The sequence below is a fragment of the Anabrus simplex genome, chromosome 12 (genome assembly GCF_040414725.1).
Source record: "Anabrus simplex isolate iqAnaSimp1 chromosome 12, ASM4041472v1, whole genome shotgun sequence".
NCBI classification, from domain to species: Eukaryota; Metazoa; Arthropoda; class Insecta; order Orthoptera; family Tettigoniidae; genus Anabrus; species Anabrus simplex.
The window spans coordinates 54,107,705-54,124,232 of record NC_090276.1 but is presented as its reverse complement, the minus strand read 5'-3'; the positions used below and the strand labels follow the sequence as shown (position 1 = coordinate 54,124,232).

The window sequence follows — 16,528 nt, the reverse complement described above, 5'->3', positions numbered from 1 at the left end:
GACAGGAGTTACTGTTCCAAAGGAAAGCAGGCTTAATAAGATTTGACAACTAGGAATTAGTTATATTTTCATCTACATTAATAATAAGAGCCGCACTGTGATATCAGGATTTCTTCATTTCGATAATTACTTATAAAATGTATAATTTTTAATTTATAAATTGATCTTTTTTCATGGATTATTAAGAAAAGAATATTTATTAGGACAATTTCTCTATGGAATATTGTACAAGTGTTTCCTTGACGACTGCTTTCTATTGTAGAAATAATTTATATATTTTCTCTTGAGTTATTTGTTTGTTTTAATCTTGTCAATCTTATGTTAATTTCAAGGACACTTCCTCTAAAGCATTACTTTGTCAATTTTATATTTTTCATCTAAACTGTGTTATGTGGCTGAAGATGTTGATAATATACAAAACATGTACCACTTTTGACCAATAAAAATTGCCTTAGGCAATCATTGTATCGACTAGGTGGAAAATAAATAAATACTTCATTGTGAATCTATAAGCGTCATGGAGACGAAGATGCTTAGGTGGACAACTGGCATCACTAAACTGGATCACATTTCAAATTATGTTATTAGGAAACGTTTTGGCATTGCACCAATCGAGAAGAAAATGCAGGTTTGCGCTGGTTTGGGCACGTGTTGCAACAGAGTACAATACATTGGCAAAGTCAGTGTATATATCGCAAGTCAACGGAAAGAGCCGCAAGAGATGACCAAGACAACAATGGACTGATACAGTGCATGACAACCTGAAAGCTGTAAGACTACACCCAGAGGTGGCCTGAGACTGAATTAAATAAAGATAAGGAATCCACACAGTGGAACCTGCCACCAGGTGGGACAAACGCTAAAGAAGAGGAAGGAGGAAGATTGGTACAGTTCTCCTGACACAGAGAAATCTGGAAGTTGGTGTTTTTCCACCAACTCTGTTGGCAAACATGTTTCCACCACAAGCAAAAAGCGGGTTATGTACATATCGCGTCATTTGTGATTGTGAGTTCTTGTTACAAGTTGATCATGGCTGACAAAGAGCTCCACATGTGACTTGTGCGGAAAGAGACCCAAAGCCGCCAATCAAAATTTGATAGCAGATCTGAACAAAGGTGCCTGGGGTGTGAAAATTGGATTTGCACTTCTAGCGCTACATATAGGTCTTCTTAACAAATTAAGTTACGCAGTAGTTAAGAGTCTTCACCACTCGATGTCGTAAAAACTTTGAACAATTGGTAAGAAAATTAGTGAAGCTGTAATTGTGTTTTTCTCAAAATACAGTTGGCTTTTTAGCAACAGTCAATAATTAATATCTTCTGAAGTCATATTAATATCTTCTTCTAGAAGAAATAACACTTTTTTAAATGCTAAAAATCATCTTTGGTCCATATCGACAAATTAAAATATAGGACTTCTATCCACCTTATTCAATATACAATGTTGTTAACTCTTAAAATTAATGCATGAATATTTTAAAGCATAGGCATGTTTCGATCCTTTGGATCATCATTGGGAACTTCTTTTGTGGAAAAGTTCTTGCGTATTTCTCGTCACTATCGTAAATATTGTTAAAAGTTATAAAGTTCTTAGTTCTTGTAGATATATAACAGACTACTGAAAAGGCATATCTTTGTCCCAAGGAATTTGAATTTGGTAAGGGAAACATTGATAGAGACACAGACTGGAAATGAAACAATGTAGATGGTAATAGTATTGTAACAAAATTGTAAAAGCTGTGTTAGAACCAAAGTGGGTCAAACTGAATGGTTCAAAGTTGAGACAGTCTTAAGACAAGGAAGTGTATTGTTTCCCTTACTCTTCATTATCATCATGGATATAATTCTACATAATGTCAAGGAGAAGATGATGGGCGAGCAAGTAAAGTCTATGCTCTTTGCTGATGACATTGTAGTTTGGGGGGAGATGGAGGGGAAGTACAGACACAAGTTGATTTATGGAATGAACAGATATAGCAATTTTGAAATGAATATTAGTGCTGAGAAAAGCAAGACTTTGATCATGATGAGAGGTAACAGAAAATCCAGGGGAGAGATAAAAATAGGAAATTAACCTCTTGAAGTAAATTTTTAAATATTTGGGCAGCATGATGTCACAAGATGGAAATTTGGATGGAGAAATTGATTTAAGAATACAGCAGTCTGCAAGTTTCTACCAGTCTGGAGAGACATTGTATGGAACAAAGATGTGCCAATGAAGTGCAAGAAGGTTTTATACTCATTCTATTATAAACCTACACTGATCTGTGCTTCAGCAGACTGGATGTTGACTAAGTGGAACCAAAGTAAGATACATGCAGCTGAAATTAAGTTCTTGAGGAGCATACAGGGAAAGACAGGACGAGATAGAATACAAAATGAGGAAATAAGGAGAAGCATGAGAGTGTGTAAACTTCAAGAAGAGATTGATATAGCAAAGCTGAAATGGTTTGGACACATGATGAGAATGCCAGGAGAGAGAATACCAAAGAGAACATTCATGGATACAGAGACTGCATAGAGGTCCAGGGGATGGCCTAGAATGAGATGGAGGAGCTCTGTTGTGGACTGTATTGCAAATACAGGAGTCAATAGCAATAAAGTACTAGAAGAGGAGTATTGGAAAGATCAAGTAATTTTTTTTTTTTTTGCTAGTGGCTTTACATCGCACCAACACAGATAGGTCTTATGGCGACGATGGGATAGGAAAGGCCTACGAGTTGGAAGGAAGCGGCCATGGCCTTAATTAAGGTACAGCCCCAGCATTTGCCTGGTGTGAAAATGGGAAACCATGGAAAACCATCTTCAGGGCTGCCGACAGTGGGATTCGAACCCACTATCTCCGGGATGCAAGCTCTCAGCCGCACGCCTCTAACCGCATGGCCAACTCGCCCGTTAAGATCAAGTAAGGTGGAGGGTTTTCGTACACTAACCTACCCGGAGAGAATATGGAAAAGGGAATGGATGAAGAAGAAGGAGAAGATGAATAGATATATAACAGAGTAGCAGGTCTACTACCAGCCACATCACAACACACCACTCCATGAACCATAAGATTTTATTTCACGGAACCACTATTTTATAGCTCTTAGAAGATTAACATCCACAACATCAACCTTGGTCCGATTTAATTACTGTGTAACTAAGAGTGAAAATTCTATTATATATACAAAATTAAGAACTTTATAACAATATTTACGATAATGATGAGAAATACGCAAGAACTTTTCCACAAAAGAAGATTCCAATGAGAGGACAGAACTCTTACAAGAAACTTTGCACATAAATGTCTTTATATTTTAAATATTTTATAGCATTTTTATGTATTGATGATGATCCAAAGGATCAAAACGTGTCTATGCTTTAAACTATTCATGTGTTAATTTGAGAGTTAATAACATTTTGTATTGAAAAAGGTCTATAAAAATCCTATATTTTAATTGTTCTGTATCTTATGCTAATTTTAGAAGCAAAAATCTCAAAAATGAAAAATTCCACTTTAGGTACCTTTCTGCACAATGGTTCACGTATTATTAGAAGTAGAGCAAAACTGTGGGAAGAAAGTATGACTTGATTTGTCACTTGGTTGTTTCTTTCCATAACTTACAGAAGTGTAGGTTATTGGGGAATGAGTCTTGGAATTAAAACAAGACAGGTCTATCAAGGTGTGGGTATAGGGAAAACTCCTGAAGAAAAACCTAAGTCTGGGCAGTCACTGACAGTGACAGGATTCGAACCTCAGGCTGTTGCCGCAAACTTGATTTAATGGAAGAAAGTCTAACTGGTAACATGTTGGAGACTCACCTCTTATCCGTAACTTGTTTCACAGCAACAGGCTCTGGTCCTGGCTCGTTCTGTAAATGGGAGGGAAAGAATCAGGAAAACTTCATCCTGTCTCAACTTGGAGGCGATCCAGCTGGCAAATAATAACATCTTGTTCAAATTACATCATGTCCATCACTACGTTTGGCACAAGGATTCAAGTTCATTTGAAATGGTAACTGACTTTTATTTAAGGCAAATTAAGGTGGGTGAGCTTATTGGCAATTCAGTCATACACAGAAAGATAGGAACTTGGACAGGAACACATAAAACACTGAAAGTTCAAGTCCTATATAAGCAACACATAACAGGATGAACATAAAGGCAGGACAGTGTTGGAAGAGGGAGCAACAGACAGCAGAGAGAGGACAAACATGAAAACAAAAAAAGGACAATCTCGTCTCAGCCCTTGACGAGCTTGTTTCTGTTTCCCAGCTTCATCAGGAGGGCGGGCATCAACACTCAATGAGGGGCCATCTTGACAGACCTTCAGTCTTGATGTGGGAAGTGGAGAATAAGATGGAAGCCGGATAAGTACAGACAATGGCGTAGATGAGGATATATCCCCCCTCCCCCATCATGAGGCATTTGTACTCCTTATTATAGATACTAAAACATAACAAAATAATAAAAACATCCATTTAAATATGTTTTGTTATTTGTATTGTTATTACTATCACCCCTCCCCCCCATAAAGAGCCTCCATGTCTCAGACAGCAGCCTCTCACTGCTGGGTTCCGTGGTTCAAACCTGGTCACTCCATAAGATTTGTGCTCGGCAAAGTGGAGGTGAGATAGGTTTTTCCTTAATAATCTTTCGCCGGCCCCGTGGTGTAGGGATAGCGTGCCTGCCTCCTACCCGGAGGCCACAGGTTCGAGGTCCACTCAGCCTATGTGATTACAACTGAGGAGCTATCTGACAGTGAGATAGCGGCCCCAGTCTAGAAAGCCAAGAATAACGGACGAGAGGATCCGTCGTGCTGACCAGATGACACCTCATAATCTGCAGGCCTTTGGGCTGAGCAGCGGTCGCTTGGTAGGCCAAGGCCCTTCAAGGGCTGTAGTGCCATGGGGTTTGGTTTGGTTTTTAATAATCTTTCATTCCATCAGCACTCTTGAATGTAATTTCATTTCATCTGTCAGTCCTCACAGAGTGTGCCGATTTCTCTGGCCTAAGACGGAGCTTCGGCCTGCAGGAAACACTCCAACGCATACTAGCTGATGAAACGACTACTGCTGATCTCATCATCTGCTTTATGTGCGACAGTGGATTAATCAAGGGTATATAAATTACAAGTGTACTGTTACTCAGGGAACGCAGGTTCCCTTTTGATTCGTTAGTAATTTTTTCGGCCTAATTCAATAAATTTTTGTTTTATTTTGTACTGTGTATCCAAATTTCTTTGATGAATAAATCATTTTGTTTTTATTTTAAATTTCTTTTCTACTAATTTATTAAGAGAGGAAGATTATCTAGTTGTACTTCCTCTTAAAACAAAAATCACCACCACCATCATTTATCATTGCCCCTGAGGAGCGCAACAGGCTTCGGCAGCCAGCACAATACCTATCCTTACTGCTAGATGGGGACTTTATTTATTTCAATCCTGACCTGGATAAAATTGGAAACAGGCTGTGGATTTTCACTGTTTTTTGTTTTTTTTACAATTTGCTTTATGTTGCACCGACACAGATAGGTCTTATGGTGATGATGAGATAGGAAAGGGCTAGGAGTAGAAAGGAAGCAGCCCTGGCGTTAATTAAGGGACAGCCCCAGCATTTGCTTGATGTGATAATGGCAACCCGCAGAAAACCATCTTCAGGGCTGCCGATAGTGGGGTTTGAATCCACTACCTCCTGAATGCAAGCTCACAGCTGTGCGACCCTAACTGTATGGCAACTCACCTGGTAATTTTCATTTTCATTCCCCCTCCCATAAATTGCATTTATGGAACACTGCACATTTAAAATGTATTTTTTGTTATTATTATTATTATTCATATCCCCCACCAAGGAAAGGCCGTATCTACACCACTGAGTTCAGGAAAAGGGTGTAAGAAAAGGAACAAAGGACAAACACAAAAGGAGAAAAGGTTTCTAATGGGATAATGTAAGTATTGGAAAGGAACAAACATTGTGGTTTTTTTTTTCTCTCTCTCTCTCTCTCTCACACACACACACACACTTGTCTGTTTCTTTTCTACACTTACAATGACAGAATCAATAAGTGAAGATGAGAAATAGCAAGAAAACATTGAAGAACAAGGACAATCTCAAAATCGATGAAGGGAAAGCCAATAGGAAAACGGTAGCCTGCGAAGATGTCTAGATTGTCCTTGTGTGTTTTCTTCCTATTTCTCCCTCTTCCCCACAATGACCTGCCACTGCAGTTATTGACAATGGAAGGTCAGCATGGGAATGGGGAGCAACTGAAGAAAGGAACCAGGAAAAACGTGACAACAGAAATGACAAGGACAATTTCCACCCTCTTCAAACAATGCTGTGGGGTTCGAACCTACTATTCGGGAGAAAGTAGGTTCGAACCCCACTGTCGGCAGCCCTGAAAATGGTTTTCCGTGGTTTCCCATTTTCACACCAGGCGAATGCTGGGGCTGTACCTTAATTAAGGCCACGGCCGCTTCCTTCCCACACCTAGCCCTTTCCTGTTCCATCGTCGCCGTAAGACCTATCTGTGTCAGTGCGACGCAAAAAAAAAAATAATAATAAAAAAAAAAAAAATGCTGTCTTCAAATGGATTTGGTTGTCTCCTCATCAATCCCAGTTCTTCTACATCTATTGCTTCTCATACTTCGGCAAGCTTGTTTCTACTTCTCAGTTTCTCCATAAGGACTGTCAGTGACACTGACAGACCAAGCTGACAAATCTTCAGTCTTGCTAAGGGAAAGGGAGGATCAAATGGAAACTGAATAAAAATGGGGAAAATCTACAGGTCAATGTAAGTTATGGATAGGAACACATGACACAATGATAGGTCAGTGTGGGGAGAGGTAACAGAAAACAAAGGCGAGGTCAAACATGACATTACAAAAAGACAAGGATTTCTCCACCTCTTCAGGCACAAACGAGCTTGTGGGCCGAGCAGAAAAGAATGTATCAGAAAACAGCAGTGAATGAAGATGTGGAGATTGTCATTATCTCTTCTTTCCCTGTTGTTCCTTCTTCGTACATATGCATTCAAAACCAATATCCAAATTTATTCATCTCTTGTTTGTTCTTTTTAACCCATCTATAAAAAGATAGGAACATTGAAGGGAATACAGAATAGGATAAACAGAATGACAGGTCAATTTAATTTTTACAATTTGCTGTACGTTGCACTGAAACAGATAGGTCTTATGGCGATGATGGGATGGGAAAGGGCTAGGAGTGGGAAGGAAAAGGCTGTGGACTTAATTAAGGTACAGCCCCAGCATTTGCCTGATGTGAAAATGTGAAACCACAGAAAACCATCTTCAGGACTGCTGACAATGGGATTCGAACCCACTATCTCCCTAATGCAAGCTCACAGCTGTGCGCTCCTAACAGCACAGCCAACTTGCTTGGTAGAAAAAAAGAACTTATCAGGTGGGAAAATGTTGCTGAAATTCAATGTGAGTGAAGGCATGAATCTCAAACAGAAGCTCCAACATACTTGACAATTATAAGGTTTCTGACTATTTGAGGCATATGGTAACCTTTATTATGTGTCTGCGGGAAGATCTGGAAGACACTGTACTGCTTCCATGGCTATTCTTTTAATTTTTTTTTTTACAGCTGGGTTTACACGGTGCAAGTGGACTAGCATGATGTGTGAGCATCTCCTGGCCAGCTACTCGCATGTAATGGGTGTTCACACGACGTTGTACTCGTGTCTGAATTAAGATGGCGAACCTAGTAAGGGAAGGGATATCAGCTGTTGCTGATATGTTAATTGTCGAGTTAGTGAATAGTGTAGGAAAAATAAACATAAAAGAAAAAGAAAATGTGGGTGCGGGAGTGAATTCTACGACGCAATGCATTCGGTGCGTCATAAATTTTTTTACGCGAGTTACGACTCACTGCTATCCAGTTTGATCAACTTCTACAGATGATTAAAGTACAAATACAGAAACGCAACACAAATATAAGAGCAGCTTCAACTGCCCGTCTGAAACTCAAGGTTACACTACGGTACTTGGCGACTTGTGACTGTCTTAGATCTTTGGAATCTTTATATCGAGTTCCAAAGACTACGTTACCCACGTTTGTGTCAGCTGTGTTCGATGCGATCTATTATAGTGTGTTCGCATGTATCATTTATTAAGTGGTTTACAATGTAAGTATTATATTCTTTGACCGTTTAATAAATGACAGATGACAACAGAGTAATAAATAAATAAATAAATAAATAAATAAATAAATAAATAAATAAATAAATAAATAAATAAATAAATATCATACTCTTACAAAATTGGTGAAATTGCTTCTCGTATTCATTACTCCAATCAGGAAACTATCAGCAATGTCAAACCATTGAATTGTCTGAAATTCCTTCAGGTGATGTGCCTGACTTCTTGGATTTCTAAATTTTTAATAGTTCTTGTCTGTACATGCTACAAATTTTTAAAATCTTTTTGTTGATTTCTTCGACGCCTACCCCAAGAATATTCATTTTTTCAGCAATCCATAGCAATGTTGAATCCCTGGTATCTTTTATTTTGTAAGTGGGAAGCCTAGCATTCTACAACACTTCTTCAGATTCGTGTAATTGTACAAATTTTATTGTCTGCCACTTCCTTCCTTGCACTGTCTTCAAGCTTTCCACCATCTTGAATCTGTTACTCGCTTGTAGAAAGTTGGGCATGGTCCGAGTTGACTCGCTTCTCTCAAACTCAGGCAACTGGACTCGCATCAACTGTTCACATGATGTGAGTAGCGGGTCAAACATGGACACGCATCATGCAAGTCCACTCGCACCGTGTGAACCCAGCTTAAGGAAAGGTTTACCTTGTCACTATAAAAGTTTGCTTCACAATGTGGACATGAGACAGGAGTTAACAGTGCAAGCATACAACGCATTCTAAACACCATTAAGTGGAAAGTGTACTGTACATCCCAAGATATTTTCCCTGAAAAGAATTGTGTACATTTTATTTGGCAGACCCTACATGTTGTACATAAACTTAAACATGCCCATTTTCTGTTCAAATACAAATACTCGTGTAATTTAAGCACTTGGCTACAGCCTCATGTTTAAATCTTTTCACTTATGAAAAAAATGGTCCACTTGCTGCACAACTTTCATAAATAACTGCCAAATATATGTTTAATTTCTAACAGATTCATACTAAAGAAAAAAAGAGAACATGTACGTAAAAAAAATAATTAAAAATTGGATGATGATATTATTATTATTACCAACAACAATAAGTACTATTTCAGGTGATAATGGACTCAGCCGTGGAGACTAAGAGTGAGAGAAGTAGAGGGAGATCTACCCAGAACAATGCTTAGAAACATTGTAAAATGACTTCAAGTAATATGTTGTAGATCTACAAGAGGTCACAGTGTTAGCTGAAAAATGAGGGTTGAAGAGATACTTATTTCATTCAGAGAAATTTTGCAGAGTAAACTTTTAAAGTCTAACAGTCTATAACAGCTCTCACACCACTACTGCAGAGTGACAGATACTCTTAGGGAAAAAGTTTCCAACCGTCACCAAGTTTACTGTTTTGCTCTCTTTCTCTCCAGTGGTTCCCTTTCTTACAATGCACACTCCACTCCAGGACAATAACTGAAAGCCTTTGTAATGGCAACTATTGTCCACAGATTGCAACAAATGAATTTCATTTCGGTCTGTACTGAAAAAGGATAGAGAGCGAGTGTGCGTGCGTGTGTCTGTGTACATGCGGAAACCTGTGCGTCACACACTACCTAATATCACTAACTATTTTCATTGGTGACTAGTTAACAACACACGGAAAAATTAATGCGCTACTGGCTGTGCTCCAAGATGGATCTGAGTCATACGTGAAAACTGCAGCTCTCCGCGGCAGAAATGCACATCAGTGTCATGTGTAGCTACGAGATGTGCTGAGGCCCTCAAACATAGATGTGCAGTAAGTGTTAAAAGTGTTGCAGAATGGAAGTTCCGTGTGAGGTGCTGAGGCCGTTATAAAGAAGTGCTTAACAGAAGACTGTGCAGGAATTATCCAGACATACAGGTATTTCTGTTTTGATGCTGTTCTGAAATTTACAACAGATGCTGCAGATGCTCAAAATTTGTGTATACAATAAAAGAATGTTTATTTATGTATTTTTCAATTACTTCTTGCCATTAGTTTTAGTCCCACTCACAATTTGGTGCTAACATTGAGAAGCACATTCCAGTGGTCTTCACAAGCGTAACATGGATCAATACTGATGTAGCTTTATCAGAAGATATAACATGGTTGATGTAACGTATGAAACGATCCTTGTATGTACATACGTACATAGACAGTGTAAGTAGTGATGGGCAATGCTCTCGTTCAAGACACTTGAGACTGATTCTCTTCTGCTGCGATCTGTGCGACGTCCCAGTAACTACGAGGGTAAGCTTGATAGTATATTATCAGCAGTTATTGCATGAAATAATGTTCTCATATGGAAACGTGTATGCTGATAAATTTTGTTAAAAGCTTGGAAAAGTACTGCATGTTCAACTATGAGCCCCTTGATACCATTCATGAAAGTGAAAATAGAATGTCAGTATCTTAAACGGTTCACGAGTTATCTGACGTGGACATCTTAGCTGAATAACCCTGCATAATTTGTTAATAACTGTAGACAGGATGTACACCTACCTGGATACCTCGCAATTATTGTCGACAGGGTAACTTCTTGTGATACACACTGGGCCAGAGGTGTTCTCTGTGACAATTCCCCTTCAGCGGTATTAATGTGTTTTTATACTTCAGTTCTTATGAGTTTTACTTGACATTTGAGCGCTGCCTTTTGGCAGAGGCTAAGTAAATGAATAAACAGCCAATCATAGGTAGCTCGTCGCTCCAATAGGTGCGTTAGAATCTGGTTCTGGTTACCAGTGTTGTCAATCTGTTGTTTTCTGTAACCATGTGCTACCAGGGACCTATTCCACAAAAGTATGGTCTTGTACATTACAAGTTACTAGTGTAGGTTCTTGTAATGTATGGAGTTGTACATTTCTGTTCCACAAAAGATTGTAAGTCTCTTGTATATTACCAGTGAATTGTTACAAGTTTTACAAGTGACGACATATCAATAAACATACTACATCATAGCATGAATCAGCTGTTTATCTTCATGTTCCATTCGTTGAATTAGGTTATGCTTGCTTCAGTTATCGCAATATCGTATTTTAAGGTAAGTTATGCAGCAAAGATTCAAAGAACTCTAATATTTCTGTGAATTTCTTAATGCTACAATATTATTTTTCAGTTTATTTCTTTGATGATAGGAAATTACTCCGTTATTATCAAGCATTCTGTTCTCGCATATGTTCCACGATAGTCCGTCATATCCACCTTGGTCTGTCATTTGGAATCAGATGCCGTTAATAACTATATCCGGCCGCCAAACTTAATTGTTACAAAATTGCAAACTCTGCATGAATTGTTAAAATGGTGTCAAGGAAAGGAAGTTATTCATTTTGAAGGAAATAGAAAGAAGGAAAGATATTCTTTTCGATGCATTCAGCGAGAGTCTGAAAAAACAAGACAAAATAAATGGTTGGATGGAAATATTTGACTTGGAAAAAGCTCATGGAGCTTTTGAAAAGTTGGATTAATGATTGGAATTAATGATTCTAGGAATGTCCTTCTTGGAACATGTTTGTTCAGTATTTTCAGGCCAGCGAACAATTTGAGGAAATTTTATATCATTTATTGCATCTACCACAGAATGTATTGACCTACAGACTGAAGATTTTGCCATCCCATGCATATCTGCAATACCATGGTACTGACCACCATTTCCTAGCCAATGCAGTGTTGTTAGTAACTGTTGTTTAGCAGAGAGAGATTTATTTCTGTTCGTAGGATGTTTTAACCTATGCCTAATATCCATCAAAAGTTCTTCCACTTGTATTGTGCTTAACCTAAAACGCTCATTGTATTCAAATACTGTAGTGTTAAACTGGAAGTTTATTCTTTCCCTATACAGACGGTAGTTTTCATTTTCATTACCATCACTATCACTACTGCTAGACCACATATTTATCAAAATGTATTTGAATAAGTATATTTAAATAGCACTAGTACATTTATATATTACTGTCCTTTCACTGGTAGAGAATACTTCCCAATTTACTAGTAAGTTACAAGTACTAGTACTTTTGTGGAACACACCTATAAAAATTCACTGGTAATTTGTAAGTATGGAGTAGTAAAGTACAACTGTAAAAAATTCTTTTGTGGAACAGAAACTCTGGTATTTGCACTAGTTACTAGAGAATTTACTTGTAATGTACAAGACCATACTTTTGTGGAATCGGCCCCAGCTGTGTGTTCCTCAGTTCTTTTCCCAGTCTTTGTCAAGTTCACTCGGCCATTCTTAACAAAGCACCAGCACTAGCTGCAAGAAATAATGAGTTGATTGAATGGTCCAAGGAGCACAATATTTCAGTTCGCGATAACATGAGGAAGGGGCGGATCTCATGCATCTCGTAAAACAAAACAAGCTCTAGTACCAACTTTACGAGGTGGATGAAATAGCCAGGAGGCATGAGCGTCAAGTTGTTCACGTTCTACGATTCCACTGCCATTTCAACACCCTATAATTGATTTGGGTCCAAGTGAAGGATTAATGTAGCTGCAAATAACCGACTCTTCACAGTTTCGGAAGTTGAAAGATTTCTGTGGGAAGTCATAGGTCGTGTAAGTGCAGGTTGTGAGAGACAATCCAAGAAGAGTGATGTCGAAGACGTTATAATCTCGTTGCGGTCAAGCGAGAATGAAACCTCAACAAACAATGACAATGCTGATAGTGATTTTTTTCTTCCTTAGGAGGAACTGAATTTAACACCAATGTGAGCTGTTCCAGATGGTGAGTAGAAATTTTATTTTCTTGCATTTTATCTGTTCGAGCATTGATCTGTTTTTATTTTATAGCCTTATCCTAAATATGTTATGTGTTATTGTTAACCTTATGTGAGTTATGCATGTTGCTACAAAGATAATTGATTCTGACTTATTTTCGAGTACATACATTTCCGTTCGTGTTGTTTATTGTGAATCAGCTGTTTGTACTCATCAATGTCTGACTGCCAGTTAACTGTCAAGTTGAAACTCATAGAAACAGAAATATAAGTGCTGGATCATTCCAGAAGTATTTCTGCTGATGTATTTTACTTTACTTCTTTTGAATAAATAACACAGCAGGCTATGTGGCATGTCGTCAAAATAACCTACATCAATGACTAACGTGTATTTCGGATATCGTCTTAAAGTTGTTGTGTACAGTTAGACACAATTACATATTGCACCGTCATATACCAAAATAACTAATTAAGACACGAATTCTAAGGAATGATTTCCTTCCTCAGCATAACGTCGGTAAACACAAGCACTGGTCGCCGGGCTGAGTGGCTCAGACGGTTAAGGCGCTGGCCTTCTAACCCCAACTTGGCAGGTTCGATCCTGGCTCAGTCCGATGGTATTTGAAGGTGCTCAAATACGACAGCCCCGTGTCGGTAGATTTACTGGCACGTAAAAGAACTCCTGCGGGACTAAATTCCGGCACCTCGGCGTCTCCGAAGACCTTAAAAAGTAGTTAGTGGGACATAAAGTAAATAACATTATTATTCAAGCACTGGTTAAATGTATGTTGAATGTGGGGTCTGATAAATTATGATTGTTAGCCGTGTACTTACGCATATAATCCGTATCCTTTATAATTTTGTTATACTGCGTCAATAAGAGACCTCAATATAAGTGAACGGCCTAGTCCCTTGTTGACGCGTATTTACGAAATGAAGAGGACTCACAGTTGGCTGTTTGCATACTCGGCACAAACAACATTCAGCTTCATCTACTTGTAGGCCTACAACACGGTGCTCGCTGCACAATGCTCTCGAGATCTCCCGAAATTTCTCGTAAGAAACAATGCTTGCACTAGTCTCGAGAAGTCTCGAGACCCTGTCTCAGACTGCTTATCATTATATGTAAGTACCAGTGTCAGTTCTCTCAAAATGGAATAACACAGAGTTCAACTACTGCAGAAAAGTTACAGACTAATTTCTTACCAAGTGTTTGTCGTCCATCAGCACAGGGTCCTGCGGCATCGGTTCAGTTTTCACAGAGATTGCATCTATCTCTGTGTCTTTCTCACATGATTCCTAAAACAAGACAATACGAAAACCATTAGTAATAATTTAATGAAGCAAAACTTTAGGGTCTTTAGTAAATAATGGTTAAGTGGGAAGTTAAAAAAGAAAAAAGAAAAATGTACAATGAACCACAATGAATAGATTTTTAGACTAGTTTTGTAGTATATGAGGTTGGTTCTAAAAGAATTGAGGCTATAAAATGTAAACTGCTGAAAGGATCGTAATGTCATTGCCTGCAGAAGAAGGTGCAGTCCCTATAAAAGCTCTGAGGTTCCAAACTCACCACTAGAGTGGCACAGGAGCACACCCACATGGTAACAAAATGAGCACGCACTCTCAGTTGTGCTGAAAACGGTAAAATGGAGGCTTCAAAAGAAGAGCAAAGGGGTGTAGTGCATTTCCTGGCAGCGGAAGGAATGCGGGGAATGAAAATTCATCGAAGAACAGCACAAGTGTATGGAGAGCACTGCATGTCCATTGCAAGCGATTCAGGGAAGGATGTATGTCGTTGGTTGATGATGCATGGTCTGGAATGCCATTGTCTAGCATGTGGATGGCCTCATTATGCACGATCGGTGAGTTATGGTAGCAGCCATTGCCACAGAGAACGTAGCGAGCGTCAGATATGTTCACGCCATCATTAAGGACAGATTGAAATTTTGCAAAAAATGCGCCCAATGGGTGCCTCACAGTCTTCAACCAGAAGAGGAAGCATGTTGAACATCTGCTGCGTTATGCCAAGCAAGGGAATGAGTTCATGTCACGAGTGGTTGCTGGAGACGAGATGTGGTGTCATCACTTCGAACCCGAGTCAAAACGACAGAGTCTCCAGTGGAAGATGTCACCCAAAAAATCCAAGGCCATCCACACAAGTGCAGGAAAGGCTATGCTCAGCTTCTTCTTGGACCAAAAGGGCCCCCTTCTTATGGACTACCTGCAGCATGGGACAACAGTGAATGCGCAATGATACTCTCAAACACTGACCACCCTTTGCAAAGCGATCAAATTGAAACGACCAGGACAGATCACCTGAGGGATCATTTCGATCCACGACAATGCAAGGCCCCGTACAGCAAACAAAGTCAAGGAGCTCTTGCAGACATTCAAATGGGAGGTCCTCAGTCACCCTCCATACAGTCCTGACCTATCTCCCTGTGATTATGCCATTTTTGGTGAGCTAAAGAAGGCTCTGAGAGGCAAACAATTCACCTCGGACGACATCATGCAGTACCTTCAGAATTGGTTCACAACGCAGCCCTAGGAATTTTATGAGATGGCCATTCTCCGCCTTCTGTAGCAGTGGGACCAGTGACTCAACAGTGCTGGGCAATAATTTTGAAATAATAGTGCAGGTTTTCATTTTATAGCCTCCGGCTCTTCAGAGGCAGCCCTGCCCAGGGAGTGGCCCCCCGTGCCTATGCGAGTCCCAGAGCACACTGACCCGGTGTGTGGAATCTGGTAAGGGTCCCAACTCAGGGTTACGAGCGAAGACCTCAATGGAATCTACAGCAGAAAAGATGGACTTCGGAATGATGGAGATTGCGGAAGATTGTTTTCCATGCTCAAAGTAATGGGTTCAGTACCAACACAGTCAGTTGGCATTTCATCGTCAAGTATTTAGTCTAAAGACTAGCCTGTTGTGACAGGTTACTCTATCCATCTATCCTATCCGACCTCTCTTGGTCAACTCTTGTTCTTTTCCGACCCCGACGCTATTAGGTTTGCGAGGGCTAGAGAGTCTTTCATTTTCACGCCCTTCGTGGCCCTTCTCTTATTTTGGTCGATATCTTCATTTTTCGAAGTATCGGACCCCTTCCATTTTTTCCCTCTGATTAGTGTTATATAGAGGATGGTTGCCTAGTTGTACTTCCTCTTAAAACAATAATCACCACCACCACCTGTGACAGGTTACTACATAGCTGCTTATACCAATATCTTTGAAGACCTGAGGAATAATATCCTTGGTCTTCCATGAAGCTGTTTTCCATCATTATAATCTTCAGCCAATAGTTGGCATTATCTGGGAATGGCATAAAATGTGGCCCAGCCAAGTAAAATTTCTTTTGCGCATTAATTTTAATTTTGTTTTATTCAGTGCAGAACTTCAGCGATCTGTCATTTTATACCTCCAGGTCACTTAAATAATTTGCCGGGAACACTACATTTCAAAAAGGTAGCAGGTAGGGACACTCTTCAAAGGCAGCCCTGCCCAGGGAGTGGCGCCCCTGCCTATGTGAGTCCCAGAGCACACTGACCCGGTGTGTAGAATCTGGTAAGGGTCCCAGCTCAGGGTTACGAGTGAAGACCTCAACGGAATCTACAGCTGAGAAGATGGACTTCGGAATGGTGGAGATTGCAGAAGAGGCAGCCCAATACTCGGGGAA

The 16,528-nt window shown here is 39.6% G+C and overlaps 1 protein-coding gene across 4 annotated transcripts in view; it reads right to left on the bottom strand.

The window, feature by feature from the left end:
• LOC136884479 (oocyte zinc finger protein XlCOF19) overlaps positions 1 to 16,528 on the bottom strand; it is a 44,484-nt gene that overhangs the window by 13,961 nt on the left and 13,995 nt on the right. For all 4 annotated transcript variants that reach the window (XM_067156675.2, XM_067156674.2, XM_067156673.2 and 1 more), the window contains 2 exons: positions 14,061 to 14,153; positions 3,804 to 3,853 (listed from right to left, as the gene is read on the bottom strand). In XM_067156675.2, coding sequence (XP_067012776.1) covers positions 3,804 to 3,853; positions 14,061 to 14,153 — 143 coding nt within the window. The remainder of the gene's footprint in view (positions 1 to 3,803; positions 3,854 to 14,060; positions 14,154 to 16,528) is intronic.